We start from the raw sequence: 22,440 nt of genomic DNA, 5'->3' as shown, positions 1-22,440 counted from the left end.
AACATCTGTCAATAAGCATGTGTCTTTAGCCTTGAAACTGAAAATGTCAGTTGAAGAATGTGAAAGTGATAGTAGTGAAGGGGTTTATGCTAAAAAGGAAAAGGCGCAGAGTGGTATAGTTTTGTCATTGAAGGGAGAGGAGAAGAAAGTTGAAGAAAGACCTGATCGGAGAGGTGATCAACCGAAGTTTTTACCTTTCACCTATTATTCTGGGTTTAGAATAGAAAATTTGAATATTAGGTCACATGTAGCAACAGAAATCTGATATAAACTATTTGCACCAAATAAATTTTTCAAGGAATTTGCTGAACAAACAAACTTGCTTGCATGACAGCAAATAGAAGATGGGTATTTGCAGCACTTGGGCAAATGAAAAGTGACAATTATTTCTTTGAGTTAATACTATGGATGGTACTACACCCATTAATTTATATTGGTCTTAAGATCTTACATATATTCAAACATTTCCAGAAAACCATGTCCAGAAGCAATTTGAAGTATTATTGAGAGTGATACATTTTGCAGATAATACAGAGAGTAATGGTCCCAATCGTCTCTCCAAAATACCACCGCATATAGACACTTCAGAAATAAATGTAAAAAAAAATATTGCATTCAAACAGAAGATACATGTATTAATGAATTTTTGATTCCCTTTTGTGGTTGCATTATATTTAGACACTATGTAACAGAAAAGCACCACAAATATGGAATTAAAATATTTAAGAGATGCTGTGGGATCTGGTTATGCAAAAGCACTTTGTGTATATATAGGGAAAGCTATGGTAAAAGAAAAACTATGCCCACAAATATTTTAATGTGTCCACAAAGAGATAAGAGACACATTCTGTACATTGACAATTGGTATAAAAATTTAGAATTGGAAGACAAGTTAATCACTCAACTTATTCATTTAGTGGGACCACTATGTTCAGACTGACAAGAAAACCTACAACAAGCAGTATCAAAAAATTGAAAGTGGGGAGAAATTATCACAAAGAAGAAGGAAAAATGAATAAATGTTTTAAAATAACAGAGTAAGTGGGACATCCTGCTTCTGTCAAATAAGCATTCATTGGAAATGGCGAATGTTGAAGCTGATCAGAAAACAACATGAAATCACTGATTGTAGTCAACTTTCACACAGGAAATGTGGCTCTTAACTTACCCGACCAAATGAGGCATGTAACAGTATTATAAGGATAGTTGCTACTCACCAGATAGCGGAGGTGCCAAGTCGCAGATAGGTGCGCGCACACATGACTGCAGTCTCTGGCTGTTGAGGCATATGTGTTGCCTCAGCAGCTAGAGTGTGCGGTTGTGTGTGTGAATTGCGTTTGCTTTAGTATGTGTAGGTATGTTCTATCTCTGACGAAGGCCCTGTTGGCCGTAAGCTCTATTTCTGACACTCTTTGTTGTGCCTATCTGTGACTCATCATCTCTGCTATATGGTCAAATGAAGCTTATGGTAATTTACGAAGCAGATCTATGAAATGGTTTATAAAACTAGCATTTGAGATCTTACTGAATAGTGCAACTTATGAATGCTTCCATTTTGTATAAACACTTCACCAACAAGACTGTCATTGTAACTGACTTTTGGAAGAAAGTAGCTGTACACATCATGAATTGCCAGAGCAAAAACATTCCGTGTGCCGCTATCGCACATATGACCCAAACTCGAAAAGAAAAACCTGGAAAAGTCTCTACAGTGTGAAGGTTTTATAACCTATGCTACAAAGAAAATATGGCACAGTTTGTTCAAGAAATGGTCAGAAAATTTACTAAGCAAGTTTCCACATGTCATGATATTGTGAAGGACAAATGTTTTTATGTTTACCGTGTTTCAGTAAATTGCATTAAATTTTTTTGGCCAGGAATATTTAAGTATATTAATTACATGATCCTATAATGAATAAAAATTAACAAATTGTTAAATAAATTTTAAGTAATTACTTAAAACAATGTAATTTTTTAAGTTTCATGTTATATTTTACAGTCAGTCACTGATGAGTGACATGGCCTGAATGGTAAGTTCAGTGTCGGTCACTGATGTCTGATGTGGTTCTTAACTGTTATTGTACTGTCTTCTTCTGCATGGTAGTGTTCGGGATGGGATTGACAACTGCAGTTGTGTACAACATTTTGGAATGTGCTCTTTGTTAGTTGTACAGTTATGTTTATTGGATGTATGGCATAGCCTGTTGCTGATAAGTGTTTTGGGATTTGCAGATTGCTTGTGGAGAGATTGCTCAATACTTGTTTAGTGCCATTTCAGTTACCTACTGAAGAAAGGATGAAAAAACTTTATCATCTTCTGGGAACAGTAGACGATCATGCTACAAAGGCATTTATTGAACTGGAAAAACATCAACTGGCGTGAGTAATTTATTTTATCAAAATTTAGTTCTGCCTTTCTAGTTGAAATACAACTGCTCCATGTTGATGGGAAATTTTCATCACAAATTCAGAATGTGTTCTGTTCTTTTTGAGATTTCAGAAGAGACACCTGCTATATGTATTAGTCATGTTTTCTTTCATTTTTTCTATTCACGTTTTCATAGTGTGTACTGCTTTATTTTTAGTCTAATTCATGAAAATTACTTGTAGTGGTTGGCATGGTAGTAATCTGGCAAAGCAATAGAAAAAGAGAGAACTTGAATGATGTGCACCTGTATTTGGTAAACTAATTTTAAGAAAAGGCTAATACTCTCAATATGGATGAAGCAATTTGGTAAAACTTGAAAAGCAGTTCAAATGTTCGTTTTTGTTTGAATTTTGAACCACTCTGTTTGCATCAAATTATGCTCTCTCTCTCTCTCTCTCTCTCTCTCTCTCTCTCTCTCTCTCTCTGTCTCTCTGTCTCTGTCTCTGTCTCTCTCTCTTACCCCCCCCCCCCCCCCCCCAGAAACACACTCCATTGACATAAGATAAAATGAGAATTTACGTAAATAATGCTACCAGAATGCATCAACAAGTGCAAAATAAGAATTTGAAAAATTCACAGTAGCAAAGACTCACAAAGCAATATATCATCATCTTAATTAATGAATAAAATTCATGATAATGAGGCATTTGTGCACCTTTGGTACGTAGTGGAATTCTGCAATTAACACTCAAAAAAGAGTAATAAAAATCAGTGTCAGATTTATTAATTCCTGAAGTAAGCAAAGTGACTGAATGCTAAGTGTCTTCGTGAACTACAGAAAATCTACCTCATTTGTCAGTGTATAAAATGCACTTTTTTTCTCTTTGAAAATAGGCCCAAAAACTGGATTCATCCACAGGTAGCAAGTGAGGGTTGGTCCATTTCTCTAAAATTTCTATGTTTTGACTTGCAGCAGTTCGTTGTTAATTTCCTTTTGAAATTTGAGCATTTCAGTTGTGTAGAGATCAGTGGATGCACATGTGTTGTCGTTAACGGTAATTATATAGTTTTTTCAAACTTCAGTTATTGTTTAGTGTGGAGATCCACTTCAGTTGTACCTACGTATATTGGTTTTATTTGCAAACTATGGCTGGAAAACAATGTTGCTACACTATTTACAAGTGATTGCGTAAGCTACAGAACTCAGAACTTGGAAACAGGGCTAAAGAAAGGCATTTTGGGCTGCCACCAACTGAAAAAGATAACTTGGCAGACTCAGGAAGATATTAAAAGGGGAGTTGACATAATCTGCAAAGTGAATCTGTTAAATGGCCAGAACTTGAAGCAGGACTCGGTACTTGGATTTTGGAGAACAGATAGGGCAGAATTTTAGTTGCTACAAAAATGATCATTCATCAAGTGAAAACAGTTGTTGTTGTCTTCAGTCCTGAGACTGGTTTGATGCAGCTCTCCATGCTACTCTATCCTGTGCAAGCTTCTTCATCTCCCAGTACCTACTGCAACCTACATCCTTCTGAATCTGCTTAGTGTATTCATCTCTTGGTCTCCCTTTATGATTTTTACCCTCCACGCTGTCCTCCAATGCTAAATTTGTGATCCCTTGATGCCTCAAAACATGTCCTACCAACCGATCCCTTCTTCTAGTCAAGTTGTGCCACAAACTTCTCTTCTCCCCAATCCTATTCAATATCTCCTCATTAGTTACGTGATCTATCCACCTTATCTTCAGCATTCTTCTGTAGCACCACATTTCGAAAGCTTCTATTCTCTTCTTGTCCGAACTAGTTATCGTCCATGTTTCACTTCCATACATGGCTACACTCTATACAAATACTTTCAGAAATGACTTCCTGATACATAAATCTATATTGGATGTTAACAAATTTCTCTTCTTCAGAAACGCTTTCCTTGCCATTGCCAGCCTACATTTTATATCCTCTGTACTTCGACCATCATCAGTTATTTTACTTCCTAAATAGCAAACCTCCTTTACTACTTTAAGTGTCTGATTTCCTAATCTAATTCCCTCAGCATCACCCGATTTAATTCGACTACATTCCATTATCCTCGTTTTGCTTTTGTTGATGTTCATCTTATATCCTCCTTTCAAGACACTGTCCATTCCGTTCAACTGCTCTTCCAAGTCCTTTGCCGTCTCTGACAGAATTACAATGTCATCGGCGAACCTCAAAGTTTTTACTTCTTCTCCCTGAATTTTAATACCTACTCCAAATTTTTCTTTTGTTTCCTTTACTGCTTGCTCAATATACAGATTGAATAACATCGGGGAGAGGCTACAAACCTGTCTCACTCCTTTCCCAACCACTGCTTCCCTTTCATGCTCCTCAACTCTTATGACTTCCATCTGGTTTCTGTACAAATTGTAAATAGCCTTTCGCTCCCTATATTTTACCCCTGCCACCTTTAGAATTTGAAAGAGAGTTTACAGTCAACATTGTCAAAAGCTTTCTCTAAGTCTACAAATGCTAGAAACGTAGGTTTGCCCTTCCTTAATCTAGCTTCCAAGGTAAGTCGTAGGGTCAGTATTGCCTCACGTGTTCCAACATTTCTACGGAATCCAAATTGATCATCCCCGAGGTCGGCTTCTACCAGTTTTTCCATTCGTCTGTAAAGAATTCGCGTTAGTGGTTTGCAGCTGTGACTTATTAAACTGATAGTTTGGTAATTTTCACATCTGTCAACACCTGCTTTCTTTGGGATTGGAATTATTATATTCTTGAAGTCATGACTGGCTCTCCCAAGGCCGTCAGTAGTTCTAATGGAATGTTGTCTACTCCGAGGGCCTTGTTTCGACTCAGGTCTTTCAGTGCTCTGTCAAACTCTTCACACAGTATCATATCTCCCATTTCGTCTCCATCTACATCCTCTTCAATTTCCATAATATTGTCCTCGTGTACATCACCCTTGTATAAAGCTTCTATATACTCCTTCCATCTTTCTGCCTTCCCTTCTTTGCTTAGAACTGGGTTTCCATCTGAGGTCTTGATATTCATACACGTGGTTCTCTTTAATTTTCCTGTAAGCAGTATCTATCTTACTCCTAGTGAGATAAGCTTCTACATCCTTACATTTGTCCTCTAGCCATCCCTGCTTAGCCATTTTGCACTTCGGCGTGTTGATGTCATTTTTGAGACGTTTGTATTCGTTTTTGCCTGCTTCATTTACTGCATTTTTATATTTTCTCCTTTCATCAATTAAATTCAATATTTCTTCTGTTACCCAAGGATTTCTAGCAGCCCTCATCTTTTTACCTACTTTATCCTCTGCTGCCTTTATACACTAACTAAGGGGTTGCTGACTTTACTGGATCAACATAATGATATTAAAATATTTTTGAGATTAATAAATAGGTATCAGTTTTATATGCAGAACAATACAAAAATATCACAGAAGATGCCAACTGAGTACAAAGAACAAATTTGGAATTTTATTACTTTTGTTACTTTATCATTAATGCAAGGGAAATCATGTTTGTTAAAACTTTGGGGCACAAAAAGACTCATTACACAGTCGTTTTATCCTACTGTGCTGATGGGGCAAAATTGCAGCCACTTTTGATTTTTAAAAGAAAGGTGCTTCCTAAGGAATAATTGCTGAAAGGAGAATTTGTCCACATTTATAATAGAGACCAGATGGGTGGAGGAGGAATGAGATTGTAGATGGATAAAATTTGGTGTAGGTGACCTGGAGGCCTACTGAAGAAACATGCCCCGATAGTATGGCATCTTTGTCACAGACTTTAAAAATTTGCTGAATGAATTGAAGACTCTGTTAGCTGTAATTCCAGAAGGGCTAACGAGTTTACTTCAACCATTAGATGTATGTGTCAACAGACCATTCAAAGGACGTACAGAGGAGGAGTGGAACAGATGGATGCAGTCTACAGATTTTGAAACTACACTGTGAGGAAGGAGTAAGAGACCATGCATTTCTCAAGTTTGTGAGTGTTTCAAAGCTTCATGGGACACTAGAAAAATCGAAACAGTGATTAAATCGTTTAAGAAGGGTGAAATCAATAATGAACTGGATGGTACATAGGATAACTTATTGTATGAGGATTCAGATTCTTATATGGTGGCTTCAGGTATTTCATCCTTCAGCTTTGATGATGATTTTTGTGGGTGAGCACTTTTTTCTACTTATATTTCCAAGATATTTGATGTACATGCACATGTGTGCTACAGTTCTTTTGCAGTAAATGTATTAAGTCATGTGATTTACAAGCTAAGCTGCAACCACTGTGCTGCATTCTATGTAGGCATGAAAACCGACAAACTGTGGCCAAAAAAAAAGTGGACCACCCTGTTGCTGAACATGCTGCCAAACATGATACCCCTCATCTCAATGGCTGCTTCACAGCCTGTGCCATATGGATCCTTCCCACCAACACCAGCTTTTCTGAATTGCACTGGTGGGAAATTTCCCTGCAATACATCCTACGTTCCTGTAACCCTCCTGGCCCCAACCTTCATTAGTCACTGTCCTCACCCATCCAGCCCCCTCCCTGTTCCCATTCCAGCACTACACAGCTGTAATTTCACCGCCGAACCCAGTCTTTTAATTTTTATTTCTCTCCTTTCTGCTACTTACCCCCCCCCCCCCTCCCCCCCTCCATCCGCACCTTCTCTCCTGCCCTCCGTCTAAACTGCAACAATTCACTGTCTGCCATTCCCACCATACTATCCATACTATCCATCCCCCTCCCCACCCCAGCCGCCTCCTTACCCCCACCCGGTCGCCACTCCCATCATGTACTGGTGCTGCTGCTCGCAGCGTAATTTCAGCTCTCTGAGACTGGAGACTGCAGACGTGTGTGTGTGTGTGTGTGTGTGTGTGTGTGTGTGTGTGTGTGTTTATTGCTGTCAAAGGCTTAATGGCCGAAAGCTATTATTGTGTTAAGCTTTTTTGTGTTAAGCTTTTTATTGTGCCTATCATGACTCAGCATCTCCGCTATATGGTGAGTAGCAACTTTCCTTCTCTGATTAATTTCTTATTAGTTTGCTTATTCCACATAGCTGGAGTGTTGTTATTGTTGCAGAATCCATTATGTACTGCAGAGTGATTTAATATGAGAAAGGAACAGTTATGTTAGAGTAAACATGAAACAGATCTTGGCTTCACTTAACACAACTTTATTCTTTTTCTGTTGCTGAATGTCAGTCTTGTTGGTTACAGGTTATTGTTGCCAGCTTAAGCATAGATTTAAGCATAGATTCTCTTATTACAAATTCTCTCTTTAATAAAGCATGTCCTAAGTGGTAAATAGCTTGCATAGTTACTGAAACTTTCAGTCATCAGTACTTAACATAAGTGCTATTAATTCTTGGTTTTTAAAAATATTTTGTAAATAGTGCCAGCCATGCCCTAAAGTTCTGGCTTAGATGCAGAAGCCTTGCTCACACATGCAAAAACTTATTCACACATGGAAAACAGAGAAGAAGTGAGAAATTTACTTGGACTCTAATCACTTTAAATATATTTATAAATTGATAAGCAAACTAACCAATTCCAAAATAGGAGACTGTTTTGGACTCTGTAATGCATCATAAAGTGTGTAGCAAGAAAAATTGAAATAACACTTCTCTCACTGTCTTAGTAATAGATGAAGAAACTTTCTCAAATTGCTTGAAACATTGGCAATGCAACTTCCGAACAATTGCAGACCAATTTTAATGGTAGCAATCATATCCAAGATAATAGAAAATTGGACACCTAACCAGATGTGTAGCTGTATCGAAAGCAACAAAATTTCAGATGAGCAGTTGTCCCATTGGTTGCAGCTATCAACTCTACACACAATTGAAGTTTTGGTGAATAATGTTTGTAAGGAAGGGTATGAAAGAACACTGCCTGTGTATGGAAAACATTGATTTAACCAAAGCATTTGACTCAGTGCCTCATGACATAGTGTTTAAAAAGTTAGATTACTATAGCATTGCAGAAAAAATCATTCTGTTTATCCAAATATTATTTAGGCAATAGGTAACAGCTTGTATAAGCAGATATCAGCAATACTCCCATTAAAAAGAGGAAGAACAAAGATTTTTGGACCTTTCCTGTTTTTTGTACAGTAATTTTCTTCTTCTTCCTCCTCCTCCTCCTCCTCCTCCTCCTCCTCCTCCTCCTCGTCTTTTCACATTATTCTACAGGGTTGTCGTCGTCGTATGGGTTTTGCTAGTGTCAGTGGTAGTTGGTGGCTTTATGCCTTTCCCGATTCCATGTGTTCATTACTGACTTTTCAAATTATATACGGTGAAAGAATGAGCTATATGCTGATGATGTGACAATAATAACTGCAGGTGATAATTTACAAGTTTTACTAGATAACAACAGAGAAATGACGAAGAAGACTAGCAGTTGGCATTAAGGGGACAAAAACAGAAGAAATAATTTGTAATCTCAATATAATAAAATCAAAACAGTGTAATTTCTTACACTGATCATAGACTGGAAACTTTTGGGAAGGATACACAAATTGTTTACACATTAAACCAGCTCATATACTATTTTATTGTATAAATTGAAGAACAGTATCGGGAGACAGGTGTCACTCCACTCATACTTCGATTTCTTCCATTCCCATGTGCAGTATGGAATATTGCTTTTGGTAATTCCACAGGAGCTGTATGTCTTTTCAGAAGAAAGCAATCAGGTATGTGTTAGAATTACCTCTCAAAAATCCTGCAGAAATTTCTTTAAATGTCGCATGATAGTGACAGTGCCTAGCCTGTACATATATAAATGTTTAATGCATGCTAGAGAAAAATCGGGGAAAATTTGTCATGAGATGTCATAATGTGTGTACACAGAACCAGACACAGTCAGTGGATTGATTTGCGTAAAGACTTGGCTGTAGTCCAGAATTTCGAACAAGTTACCATCCTCGCATCCTACAGACCACTAAATGTGTATGAGCGTATTACACAAACTTTGTCAAAGTACAATGAATTCTGTTCAGTTCAAGAATTTCTGGAAAGTAATAATTATGATACGTGGTTTTGCTAAGTAATTAAGAATATCTTTTACTTTGTAAATAAGCTAGTTATTTTATGTGACCATGCATATAATTGATTTTTGTATACAACTTGACTCCCGTGTAAACTTTGAAGACAATTGTATGAAAATACTGAAAGGCAAATAAAGATTCTGATTCTGATTATGCATATCTATCATTTTGCAATTTCTTCCAACCACTTCTAAGTGGTAATGTGTGTCTACTGAAATGGGCTTGGCTTGAGACAACAGTTTTACAGTACCTATGTGCAATATACTACCTTTTGCTCCAATTGGTAAATCACTAGATGCTGTGATAGTGTGATTGATTCAATCAGAAACAAGGCATTGTTTCTGAAATAAACTTTAGAGGCGATGAATATGTATAGCCCTAAATTTTCTGATGATGCTAAACTTGTAATTCATTAATAAAACAATGTTAGTCATTCAGGTCATGTTAGGTGACAGTTTGGTTTCAGGTGCCCACCCCAATTTTGTATTACGGCATTTGAATAATAATCCAGCAGAGTGTGCATGTTTCAATAATAATCCAGTTGCCACTGCATTAAGGACACATTACATTTTCTCAACTAGTAGGTTACTGAACTTAACACCCCATATTATCACATGGGCAATTTGGCATCTCCTTAAGCACCCACCATTTCAGTCTTATGAACTTATGTACAAAAATGGATACTTCTTTTTACATTTAGGAAGGTTCTTATTTCGTCTAATTACAAAATAAAGCATATTTATTACAAATTTAGCACATAAATTTTATTTAAAGTTCAATACGTATTTAGTGAAATAATCTGTGTAGATTCGTATTACTACAATTAACAATAGTTTGTCTTTCTGTGGTACAGTTTGAAACAGTCTGGCATGCACAGTAGAACTTTACAGACAGGGTAGCACCATATCGTTTTTTCCTTGAAGACATTACACTGGACAGTTTTGCCTTTTCTGTGCAAACTTTGCACAATGGTGGTATGCATCTTCTTTTCTGTGAAAGGAATTCTGTCAGCAAAATGCATTCCTAGAAGTATGTTGCTGCACACATTTTGGGGAATAGCAGTATGTTGATATATACCCCTTTTCTTTGCAAATTCCTCATCCAATTGCAGAAAATGATTTGCCAAATGGAAGCCTTTGTCCTGATTATTTCATGTTTTTCAGTACACCATTCCATTCGGAGTCTTTTGAAAGGTAGTAAGGTATGAGTTGATCATTCCTGTTTGCACCAGTAGTGTTGAGTTTGTAGTCCAGAATGGCATGAGGTTTTATGTTCTTAGTGATCCCTGTGCTTCTGTTTTTTCATCTTGCGAAGACTTGACACACACCACACACAGTCTCTCTCTTGTGCTCCCCCCCCCCCCCCCCCTCCCCCACTTAAGGCGCAACGGATGTATCCTCCTTATAAATATATAGTCACCTTTCTTTAGCTTTTTGTTGAATACATTTTGTTTAGGAAGTCCTTTATGATTAGGCATGCACATTTCCATAGAAAGTCAATAACAGCTGGTGAATTGTGATATCTGTCCATGTAAATGGAATATCCCTCATTGAGGTATCCAGAAAAAAGTCTCTAAAAAAGGGGCAGTGACTGAATTGCCTTCCCACCTTTTTCCTGCATAAACTTCAGCACACAAAACATTCCTGACTTTGAATCACACAAGGTTAACAGTACGATACCATATTTGTTAGGTTTGTTTTTTATATAGACACAGAAAACAACTCTTCCCCTGGTTACACACACACACACACACACACACACACACAAACACAAACACACACACACACCTACCTTCATCAATGGTGGTAGGGTTTTTCCTCATGTGAAAATGATTCTGTGAAAGCTAATGATTCAGGAAAGGTCTGATATTGTGCACGGGGTCATGACCATCATCATTTCTTGGAATGGATAAGACATTGTCATTTATGTTCAGATGAGAGGAATAGTGAAGAATCCTAGCCTGGAAATGGTGCACACACAAAGCTATTTGTAGACTATTTCAATCTCACAGTCTATTTTCCTTTACTAGACGTATATGCAGTATAACAGCAAAGAACATACACGACCACAATCCACATGCTTCCAATGTTGGTAGGTTTCATGTTGTTTGATCTTCTCATTTTATTTGCAATGGATTTTACTTTTTAGTTTCTACCTTGGCGTGCTTTCATTGTTTTAGAAAAAAATGAAAAAATACAAATACATATACATATTAAAAGGACCACTGCTGCCGTCCACTTCTTCCTCGCGTTTTTCCTTCCTTAAATTCAGGAAATGATGGGGCTCCATCCTAATTATGCATCAGCAGATTTTTTGAGACTAGTACATCTTTTCTCATGTGGTGCCTCCAAAGATGGTACTACATTTGAGGCACTACCTTGATTAATAGGAAATACGTTAGCATTGTTGGAGGTGGAATCCCACCTCAAAACGTTATGAAAATTTAACTCACTTAGCAGATTTCTCAAGCAAAATGGCGTAGAATGATGGAGCAGTGGAATAATGTATTCATTCCTGAGTCTGATTCAGAAGCAGTATTACTGTATATGCTTTCAAAAAGTCTCCTTCTGCACTAGAGTCTTCAAATGGTTCATAGAAAAGCTTGTTGATCTCAGTATTGGCCAAAATCTTTGACATATTTATTGGACAGGGTTTCGCTAGCATAATAAGAAACCCACAAAAACTGCAGCTCAGTGCATTAGTAAAGTGATTTTTAACATGTGAGGGTTGTCCTTTAGAGGACATGGGATGCTTGCAGTGTGCCCACTACCCTAGCTGTGCTTGAGCTTGGGATTCGGTGTTAGTCTTGATATTCGAACTTGTGAGTGCACTACAAATTTCACAATTTGTGCCATGTGCAGTTATAACAAAATATCCCTTACTGGTATTAAAATCCTGAAGTTGCATCCACACACATTAACTAGTAACTTTCGAAATAATTGTGTACTGACAAGCTGTACTCTTTATTACTGAATGAGAATATTGACACACAAAAATTGTCACTACAAGTAAAATCTTGGCATTACAAAAAATGTCAGATCACTCAATGAATTACATTTTATACATTTTCAGTAACAAAAGCCTACTCACAAGGCAACCTCCCCATCGCACCCCCCTCAGATTTAGTTATAAGTTGGCACAGTGGATAGGCCTTGAAAAACTGAACACACATCAATCGAGAAAACAGGAAGAAGTTGTGTGGAACTATGAAAAAAATAAGCAAAATATACAAACTGAGTAGTCCATGTGCAAGATAGGTAACATCAAAGATAATCTTAGGCCAGGAGTGCCGTGGGCCCGTGGTTAGCGTGAGGAGCTGTGGATTGAGAGGTCCTTTGTTCAAGTCTTCCCTCGAGTGAAAAGTGTAATTTTTTATATAATCAACTTCGCTTTCCACAATTCCAGGAAATGTTCAGATTTTCTTGGACATGTGCAGGTTTTGACGGTCTACACAAGGAAAAATTTGAAAACGTTAAAAACCTGTTTTGACAGAGCACAGGGAAAACTGTGCGACTGTTCATTTGTTGCAGTTTGTGTAACAAACTCTTATGTTTTCATCACTTTTTTTGGGAGTGATTATCACATCCACAAGAAAACTTAAATCGGGCAAGGTAGAAGAAACTTTTTACCCATTCTTCAAGTATACAAGTTAGGTGGGTCGACAACATATTCCAGTCATGTGACGCACATGCCATCACCGGTGTCGTACAGAATATATCAGACGTGTTTTTCTTCTGAGGAATCGGTTGACCTATGACCTTGCGATCAAATGTTTTCGATTCCCATTGGAGAGGCACGTTCTTTCGTCTATAAATCGCACGGTTTTGCAGTGCGGTTGCAAAACAGACACTAAACTTATTACAGTGAACAGAGACATCAATGAACGAGCGGACAGATCATAACTTTGCAAAAATAAAGAAAATAAACTTTTCAATCGAGGGAAGACTTGAACCAAGGACCTCTCGTTCCGCAGCTGCTCACGCTAACCCCAAGACCACGGCGCTCCTGGGCTCACATTATCCTTAATGTTGCCTATGTTGCACATGGACTACTCAGTTTGTATATTTTGCTTACTTTTTCATAGTTCCACATAACTTCTTCCTGTTTTCTTGATTGATCTGTGTTCAGTTCTTCAAGGCCTATCCACTGTGCCAACTTATAACTAAATCTGAGGGGGTGTGATGGGGAGGTTCTCTTGTCAGTGCTGAAATACTGCACACCAAGCAGTACCCAGGACACAGAGTATGCCCATAACATTTGATTATTTATGCAATTGAAATTCAGTAAAAATCTCTCTCTCTCTCTCTCTCTCTCTCTCTCTCTCTCTCTCTCTCTCTCTAGTTTTGCTCTTTACTAGGAAATGGTACCGTATCCGAGGTGACAATGACTAAGAAAAGATAATAATTTACAACTGATATGTAATTAGAAACTATTTATGACTGTCGAAGCTGTAGAGTCTAAAGGCTCTCTATGTGGTTGTTCTCATGCAGACAGTGATGATTTGGTAGCGATGTCGTTTGGTAAATACGAGAATGTTCTAAAAGATTCCTTAACTGGACAACCCTTGATCATCACAACAGCATTGCAATTACGAACGGGGTCCCTTTTCACTGACGATCATACTGGATGTTACCACAGAATGTCAGATACTTAACAACTAACACATAATTGCGAACACCACCATCACATTGACCTGTCCAGAGATGAATTGTCTTCAGAACAGAATGCCCATGTCCAGTGAACCTTCTCCAAAGCAGTGGGCTTGAAGTTATCTTATTCCTAACAGTTATCAGACAAAAGTCGCTGGCATGTCTATGGCGATGTAATTTGTAGATAAATGTACAAGCTGTCACAGAACATTGAGAAATGTAGCATATATAATTGTTTGTGTTTTGATAAATATTATCCCAAAAAATGTTTTTTACTGATTTGTTGTGTGTGGGGACAATGAGATGAATTATGGAAGCAGTTAGATGTTCAGGAAGAAGTTATGCAAGTGGATATTTTAAAATTTAATGTAAAGAAGAGTAAGCTGGTGGGTAAAAGAAGAATGACTGACGGGCCCTTAGAAAGTATGACGACAATGGGCGGGCAGCAACTGAAAAAGATTAATTGTTTCAAGTACCTGCATTTTATAATACAGAAAAAATGACGGAGATGTCAGTTAATTCAAAGACAAGCTGATCGATTTCTGAGTAGTGTAAAGGAATGAAATAGACATAAATTCCCCAGGGAAGTGATACAATAATGGACTGAAATGCTATATTTTATGAAATCCATGAAATGCAACTGACTGTAAGTCCTCGATTATCACTGCTGCTTTTAGTTAATAGCCATCATTTCAGTGTTCATGTACAGTAAACAATGCATGAAACAACCAGAAATGCATATAGTTCAATCAGTCGTACAAGAAGTAACGTAATACCTACAAAAGTTCACTTATGAATTATATCATGTCATATCAGTATGGCTAATGGCTCTTATCAGAACTGCTAAACAGCAAAAGAATAAATGGATATCCATATTCAAGGTGTGAAGTGCCAGATTTGAATGCACACTTATAGATGATCATGAATTATTTGTAAGCAAATCAAAGAGTTAGTGACCATAGATGTGTATGGTGAAAAAACAAACGAAAGCCAAGAAAGAGCTAGTGTTGCTTCTTGCATTTATTGTTGAAAGTTACTAAAACATGTTAAATCGACTCTAGGATTAAATAAGATAAAAATATACCATAAAACTACAGGTCATTTGTACAAGAATACAATTATACAGTTAGCTGATGATCTGTTATAACTGTGCTTTCATATTTGATGCATAGTTATTAAAATTATTATTTAAAATTAAACTTCTTCCAGCAAGCACAAGCACTTGTGAATATATTTAGAAATCAGTAAGAATATATTTTAAAGATTCTGATGCAAAAAAGAAAGAAGGAAATAATTTTTCAGGTTCTGGCATATTTTATTCAGCTGTGCGAAGATAAAGACAATTGTATATTATATCCAGTGACCTTATTTGCCTATTGCCATTTAATATGATGGTGTATGAGCTGTAAAGCACAAGCATAAAATGTAGTTATCACTGAACAGGCCATAGGATTTGCAAACAAAGGAAGCACGGATTTTGGGTATGGTCAGCTATGGTAGTGTAACTGCAAAGTAGGAAGAACTTTGCAGTTGCTTCTAACATAAGTGCGTACCATATGTGCAAAATTATTAAAATCAACTAGAAATTAAATAATTTAATATTTCCTATTGACTCAAAGCTCAAGGGGCCTTATTTGGAGAAAATGCATTGCTGTATTTGGTGATGTAGAGTTGTTATATCAGTTTCTTTCCACTGTTTTATTGTGGCATTCAGGATGAGGAATGAACTATCAATAATTATTTTCATGAGCAGTCCAGTTTTCACACCAATATACGGATATCATTCTTAAATGATGTATTCATTTAGTTTTTACATTTGATCTAAAAGATGCTGATGAATTCAATATTGTTGACAGTGTCCGAAGAAGTGTCGCAGAATGGTTGGAACTTCACAGGCGGCCGCAGTCGATGGAGCGCGATCGTGAAATAGTCACTAAAGTGGCTGTGCTGTCACGGTATCTTCCAGAGCCTGTCAAGGCACAAGAGTTCCTCACGAAATTCTCTTCTGATTTGCTTAGAGATGGTGCACTACTTGCAGCCATGGAGAACATTGTCCGTCCTGATATCAGCTGCAAGGAATGTGCAGACACCACGGTAAATAAAATTGTATCCAAATAAACTGTAGAATTGTAGTTTTTTTATCAGATTTTATTTGATTTGAAAAGCTAATTGGTTCTGACTACCTTCGGGAGATAAGCCATTGTTCAGTTGATATTTTATGTCTTATATGTAAAGTGTTATATGAAATAAGACATGCAAATTGAAAATAATTTTAACAAAAAGTAAGGACTTATGCAGTGTGCTGCAGAAATGGTTTGAGGTATATTGCTGTTGAAGGGATACAACATGAGTGGGATCTGTTTTTAGTTAAGACCCGAATTTAATCAGGCAAACACTGTAATTTCATCATGGATTTGTTTTCAAGAAAATGAAATCTGTGATTGTGGTCCAAGGAGGATTGCACAAGCTCTTATTTGTTTGATGTTCTCTGCTTCTTGCTTTTTGAGATAATTTTCACTATGGGTTTCTGACATGAGAGCTGCTGTGCCTGTATTAAAAAGCAAACCTAGTGGCTGGCAACCTGGAAGTGGGTAGGTGATTTGATATGCATCCAAACTCTGCAAAGGAAGATAGTGGTGGTAGCTTTCCTGATTTGAAATCAAATTATGAGGAGAATACTACAAAATGAAGTTACGTGAACCTGCCAAATCTTTGTTTGGGAAAATCACCACCTGTGCCCATTTTACTTGTATTATTTCACAATTTGAATGCCATGTGAGACCAAAATAAACCATGAGTCCACAAGGCCGCAGGTGCCACAGTAGTTTCACATTGGCATTTACAAATGTGTTAAATTAGTGTAAGGGGCCAATACACCGTGGAACTGTACTTGATCTGTTGAACTGTTGGTTGAAAGTAATACCTGTGGCTTGTAACTCATTACAGTTTATCAGGCTCTCAGCACATTTCAAAGACTTTATGTACAGTTTATGAAATGCACAATTTTAGGGCTGTTTCAAATCAGATTTTATCCAAGAAGATTCTAGAAGCAAATTTATCTGTCATCTTTCTAATTATGCCACAGATCTTGATGACACAGCATCTTTGTTTTTCTGCCTATGTAAATCCTCTTTGTCAGGGGAAGTTTCCTTTGAACTGGATAAGGGATGTATTTTTATTTCAAAGTTCATTGTAAATATGCACTGCATTTACTGTGGCCTTACCAATTAATATTTTTTATGCCTACTTTTCAGAACCTTTTTTCTCTTCATTTCTGGAAGTAATGTAACTCTCCTAATCTGGTAACTCAACAAATAGTTTTGCACATGTTGTGCTCCATTGTATGCAAATTTAACGTGCTAAATCAGGATAAATCATGTGACATTACATTGGCATAACACAGCCAAAATACCTGGAAGGTAACATCTGTGGTCTCATGAGACCAGGGAGTCATCTCCAGGTCAAAACAGTGATTTGATCAATTTTTGAATTTATTGGCCTTTAGTGTACACAATGCAGCTGGTTCACATTTGCATAAAATAAATAGGTTTTGATAGGAAATTAGTGTTGGAATCTGTTTTTGTTTGCATGCACACACATTGTAAAACCAGTTGTTGTAGAACACTTTTGTACATTCAATTATTAGTGATATTTTGGTCTTAGATTTGCATACCTGCAGCAACAGTGAATGTGGACATTGTGTAGAAATGTCTGTTGTTGTGTTGATAACAGAGCCGTCACAAGTGTTGACAATGGGTGACAAAGTTTCACAGTTTCTTTTAAAAGGATTGTGGTTCTTCCATGTAGTCTGTGTCACTCTTCTTCTCCCTAAGAGCAGATTCTTTGCCAGGAAAATCCAATCCATGAATTTATAATGTTCAGTATTTTGCCTGAAAAAGGAAATGATCCTACAGTCATCCATAAGCAACAAAAAAAAAAAAAATAGCCATATGCAAAGTAGCACAAGGAAATGAGTGTTGCAATAGATACTGCACTGCCTTTGTAGTAAATGAGCAGATAATCTCTGTCTCACTGGCATCCGTTTCCTGTCAGTTAAAGCACTGAAAACAAAAATATTAATACCCAGAGTCAATGCAAGTGATCATTTGGTATTTGGTACGTACATGAGGTGACAAAAGTCACAAAATACCTCCTAATATTGTCTGATATCCTTTTGCCCATTGTAATGCAGCAAAGTGATGTGACATGGACTCAACTAGCTGTTGCATCCCCTGCAGAAATACTGAGTCACGCTGCCTGCACAGCCATCCATAATTATGAAAGTGTTGACAGTGCAGGTTTTTTTACAAAAGCTGACACCTCAATCATGCCACATAAATGTTTGATGGGTGGCCAAATCATTCACTCGAATTGTGTAGAATGTTCTCCAAACCAAATTCTAACAGTTGTGGCCCTTTAATGTGTCTGGCCATTGAAATTCATAAAAATTTTGTGTTTGTTTGGGGAAAATGAAGTCCATGAATGGCTGCAAATGATCTCTGAGTAGCTGAAGATAACCATTTCTATTCAATGATCGGTTCAGTTGAACATGAGGACCCAGGTCATTCCATGCAAACACAACTCACCCCATTATGGGGTCACCACCAGCTTACACAGTGCGTTGTTGACAACTTGAGTCCATGGCTTCATGGGGTATGCACCACACTCAGACTCTACAACCATCTCTTACTAATTGAAATCAAGACTCATCTAACCAGGCCACAGTTTTCCAATTGTTTGGGGCCAACCGATATGACCATGAGTCCAGAAGCGCTAATGGCGAAATTGTGCTGTTAGCAAAGGCACTCTCATCGATCTTCTGCTGCCATAGCCCATTAATGCCATATTTCGACACACTGTCCTAACGGATACATTTGTTGTACGTCCCACATTGGTTTCTGTGAGTATTTCACACAGTATTGCTTGTCAGTTAGCACTGACAACTGTATCCACGCACTGCTGATCTCAGACGTTAAGTGCACTGTGTTGTCCATATTGAGAGGTACTGCCTAAAATTTGGTATTCTCGGCAAGCTCTTGACCCTGTTGATCTTGAAATATTGAATTTTGTAATGATTTCCAAAATGGAAAACCCCACAGTTCTAGCTCCAATTACCATTCCACATTCGAAGTCTGTTAATTCTGTAATGCAGCCATAATCACATCGGAAACGTTGAGTCACCTGAACACAAATGACAGCTCCGCCAATTCACTGCCTTTTTGTATGTTATTTACACGGTGCTACTATCATCTGTATCTATGCATATTGCTATCCCATGACTTTTGTCACCACAGTGTGTTCTTCATTTACCCATAACATTTCTGTCACTATCTGTAACAAAAGAACTTAGTAAGAGATTACATAGTTCATTGTGAGTCAAGTGACCATATAACCATATATTAAGCATTTGTGTTTATTGGAACATTTCTTTCAGCTCTTTCAGTTTTATAACTTTGAGAGAGAAGGGCAGTAATTTAGTGTTTTTTTGAAAAGGTATTGGTATTTTTCTGTTTTTACACTAAAAAAGAAAAAAGCTACATTTATTTATAGTTGAGATTCTAATAACTTTCAGACGAAATGATGTTTTTTTGTAGGTGTTATTTTTAGAGTCCTTTCATTTCTTGTTTTACAGAGCTTGATTCTTAAGAAGCTTGGGCAACCTGTGATGACAAATCTGTATTATAATACTGTGAAGATGTTACTGGAGAGGATATCGTCCGTAATGGTCGATCACCAATCAATTAAGGTATTCATACAGAACTGAATAAATGTTCATTGTGTATGGAACTAATTATTATTAAGACAGAATTTTCTGTTTTGGAAGCTAATTAGAATAGATGTGTGCTTATGTGACTTACATATACTGCAAATAAAAAATTAGGAGAGGCAGCTATTCACCTACAATTCATTTTTGGGTGACACACACACACACACACACACACACATATATATATATATATATATATATATATATATATATATATATATATATATATTAAATCACTTGCCAATGAACTAAGTTTGAACCAACCAATTCTATGCGCTTATTGCTTTATCTTTTGCTGAGTTTATTACAGCCTGTTTTCACATCCCCACTGTCATAAACTGTGGACCTGCCAAAATGGATGACTTGTGCGCCTCATCTTCTTTGATACAGATAGCCTTAGGCCATCCTTACAAGGGAAGTGTTTTTCATTGCAAAGCACACTAGACTTGGTATCTGTAGATGTTGCTGTGTGCTCTGAAACGACTTGTTATACAAGGGCTATACAGTAAATAAGGTAACTTTTCAAATTGCGCATGTAGCATGCATTCAGTTATTGATTTTTTTTTTTTTTGTTATGTTGGTACAGATGTCCTGAACATATGTTCACAGTTTCAAGAGTACAGCATATTTCATTTGTTTTTCACAGATAGAAAGGTTGGATATGTTTCAGTGTGCTCAGCGATTTTTGGTTATTATAAAAAATGGAGCAAAGAATTTGCATAAAATCTTATGTGAAAAATGGAATCAAGTGCTCTAAAACACTTGAACTGTTGACAGTGGCATACTGTGAGTCTGCTCTTCCAAGATGGCCAAGAAGATGCCAATGTCAAACCTCGCTCTGGATGCCCCAGCACATCAACAACAGATGATAATATTGATGCAGTGAAGAACATTGTTTTGGAAAATTGTTGAATTACTGTAAGAGAAGTTGCTAAGAATGTTGACATATCGCTCAGCTCGTATCATGCAAATTTTTTGGATGTTTTGGGCATGAGACGTGTGTCGGGGAAGTGTGTTCCAAAACTTCTCAATTTTGATCAGAAGAACTGTCGCAATGGCATTGCGCAAGAGCTCTTAAATAACATCAGTGATAATCCTGATTTGCTCAAAAGGGTCACAACTGTTGATGAAACATGGGTTTACGGTTATGACATTGAAACAAAATCCCAATCATCCCAATGGAAGCATCCTGGAGAGCTAAGACTAAAAAAAGCACACCAAGTTCGATCAAATGTCAAAATTTTGCTCAATGTTTTTTTTCCCCCAATTATTTTGGTGTAGCGCATCATGAATATTTGCCTCAAGGTTTGTACGTTCAGTAAGGAGTATTACCTTGATGTTATGGGCTGTTTGCGAAAGGCAATACACAAAAAAGTCTGGGATTGTGGAAAAAAAAATTGTTGCTTTCGTATCGCTACAAGGCACCTGCTTGTGGGAGATTTTTGGCCAAAAACAACATGACAACCATGCCTCAGCCACCATATTCACTGGATTTTGTCCCCTGCAACTTTTACGTGTTCACAAATCAGAAGAGACCTATGAAAGGATGAAGATTTTCGACGATTGAGGAAATAAAATACTTTTTGTACCAGAAAGTGCTTATGATAAATGCTTTGAGGATTGGAAGAAGTGTTGACAAAAGTGTATTGTATTTGAGGGGGATTGCTTTGTAGGGGACAACATGAATACTGATGAATAAAGTATGTTCTCATAAAAATATAAAGTCGTCTTACTTTTTGAACACACCTCATATCTCACAGAACAAGTTCCTCATGATTTGCGACTGCAGCAGTCTCCAGTAGCAGTCGTGGGCTGCGTCTGGCGCATTTACCACACAGTTTCTCTACAAAAATGGACACATGTTGAATAGCTGCTGTAACCCTGTTATCAATTCCTGAAGAAGAGAATCTCCCAATACTGTTATTTATTAGTTCATTTTTCCTGGGATAATAGTGAAATCAAGCACACTCTCAGGTAGAGAGCACTCTTATCTTTATAAGTAAAAATCAGTTGCCGAATGTGTAAAAGATAATCACTTGAGAATGCCTCGACCGATTGGGCATTTTTTTTTTTTTCCTTTTCTTTTTTTTCCGTAATTGTCAGGACGAAGTTTGTGGAAAATTTGTTTTGGAAAATCAGGAAAGTCGTCAATTTTGATGATACTATATGAAAATTTCAGTGAAAGAATTGTGGTCATTTTTACAGTTATGCTCTCATATGTTGTCATACCAAAGAAAATTCATGTCGAGTTTGACAGTTCTGCTGTCACATGCTTCCATTTGAATATTTATACTTTGCGAAGAAGAATACAACTGGAAGCGATACTTCAATGTTTTATTGGCGGTGATCATATCTTTGGTGTGCTGCAAAGATTGAATTGATGTCAAAAACTGCCACCAGTGATGCATCGAAATACCTTTTGGTGTGCATGCAGTGTAGGCCAATACATGATTGCCTATTCAATGGGACTAATGAAGAGCATACACAGTGTTTGGAGCATGATCCATTATGACTCCGGAACAACTGATGCAATCGAGTTTGAATAACTCATTTGGAATTTACACACACAAGAATTTTGAATGTTGACATAGCAGGAGGCCAAACATAT

At 37.2% G+C, this 22,440-nt stretch overlaps 1 protein-coding gene across 2 annotated transcripts in view; it reads left to right on the top strand.

Moving 5' to 3' along the window:
- LOC126278016 (sister chromatid cohesion protein PDS5 homolog B-B) overlaps window positions 1-22,440 on the top strand; it is a 192,439-nt gene that overhangs the window by 53,633 nt on the left and 116,366 nt on the right. For both annotated transcript variants that reach the window (XM_049977727.1, XM_049977726.1), the window contains exons 9-11: window positions 2,233-2,379; window positions 15,922-16,159; window positions 19,698-19,811. In XM_049977727.1, the coding sequence (XP_049833684.1) occupies window positions 2,233-2,379; window positions 15,922-16,159; window positions 19,698-19,811 (499 nt within the window). The remainder of the gene's footprint in view (window positions 1-2,232; window positions 2,380-15,921; window positions 16,160-19,697; window positions 19,812-22,440) is intronic.

This window comes from Schistocerca gregaria, chromosome 6 (genome assembly GCF_023897955.1).
Source record: "Schistocerca gregaria isolate iqSchGreg1 chromosome 6, iqSchGreg1.2, whole genome shotgun sequence".
NCBI lineage: Eukaryota > Metazoa > Arthropoda > Insecta > Orthoptera > Acrididae > Schistocerca > Schistocerca gregaria.
The sequence above is the reverse complement of the archived record's forward strand: the minus strand, read 5'-3'. Positions and strand labels throughout refer to the sequence as shown.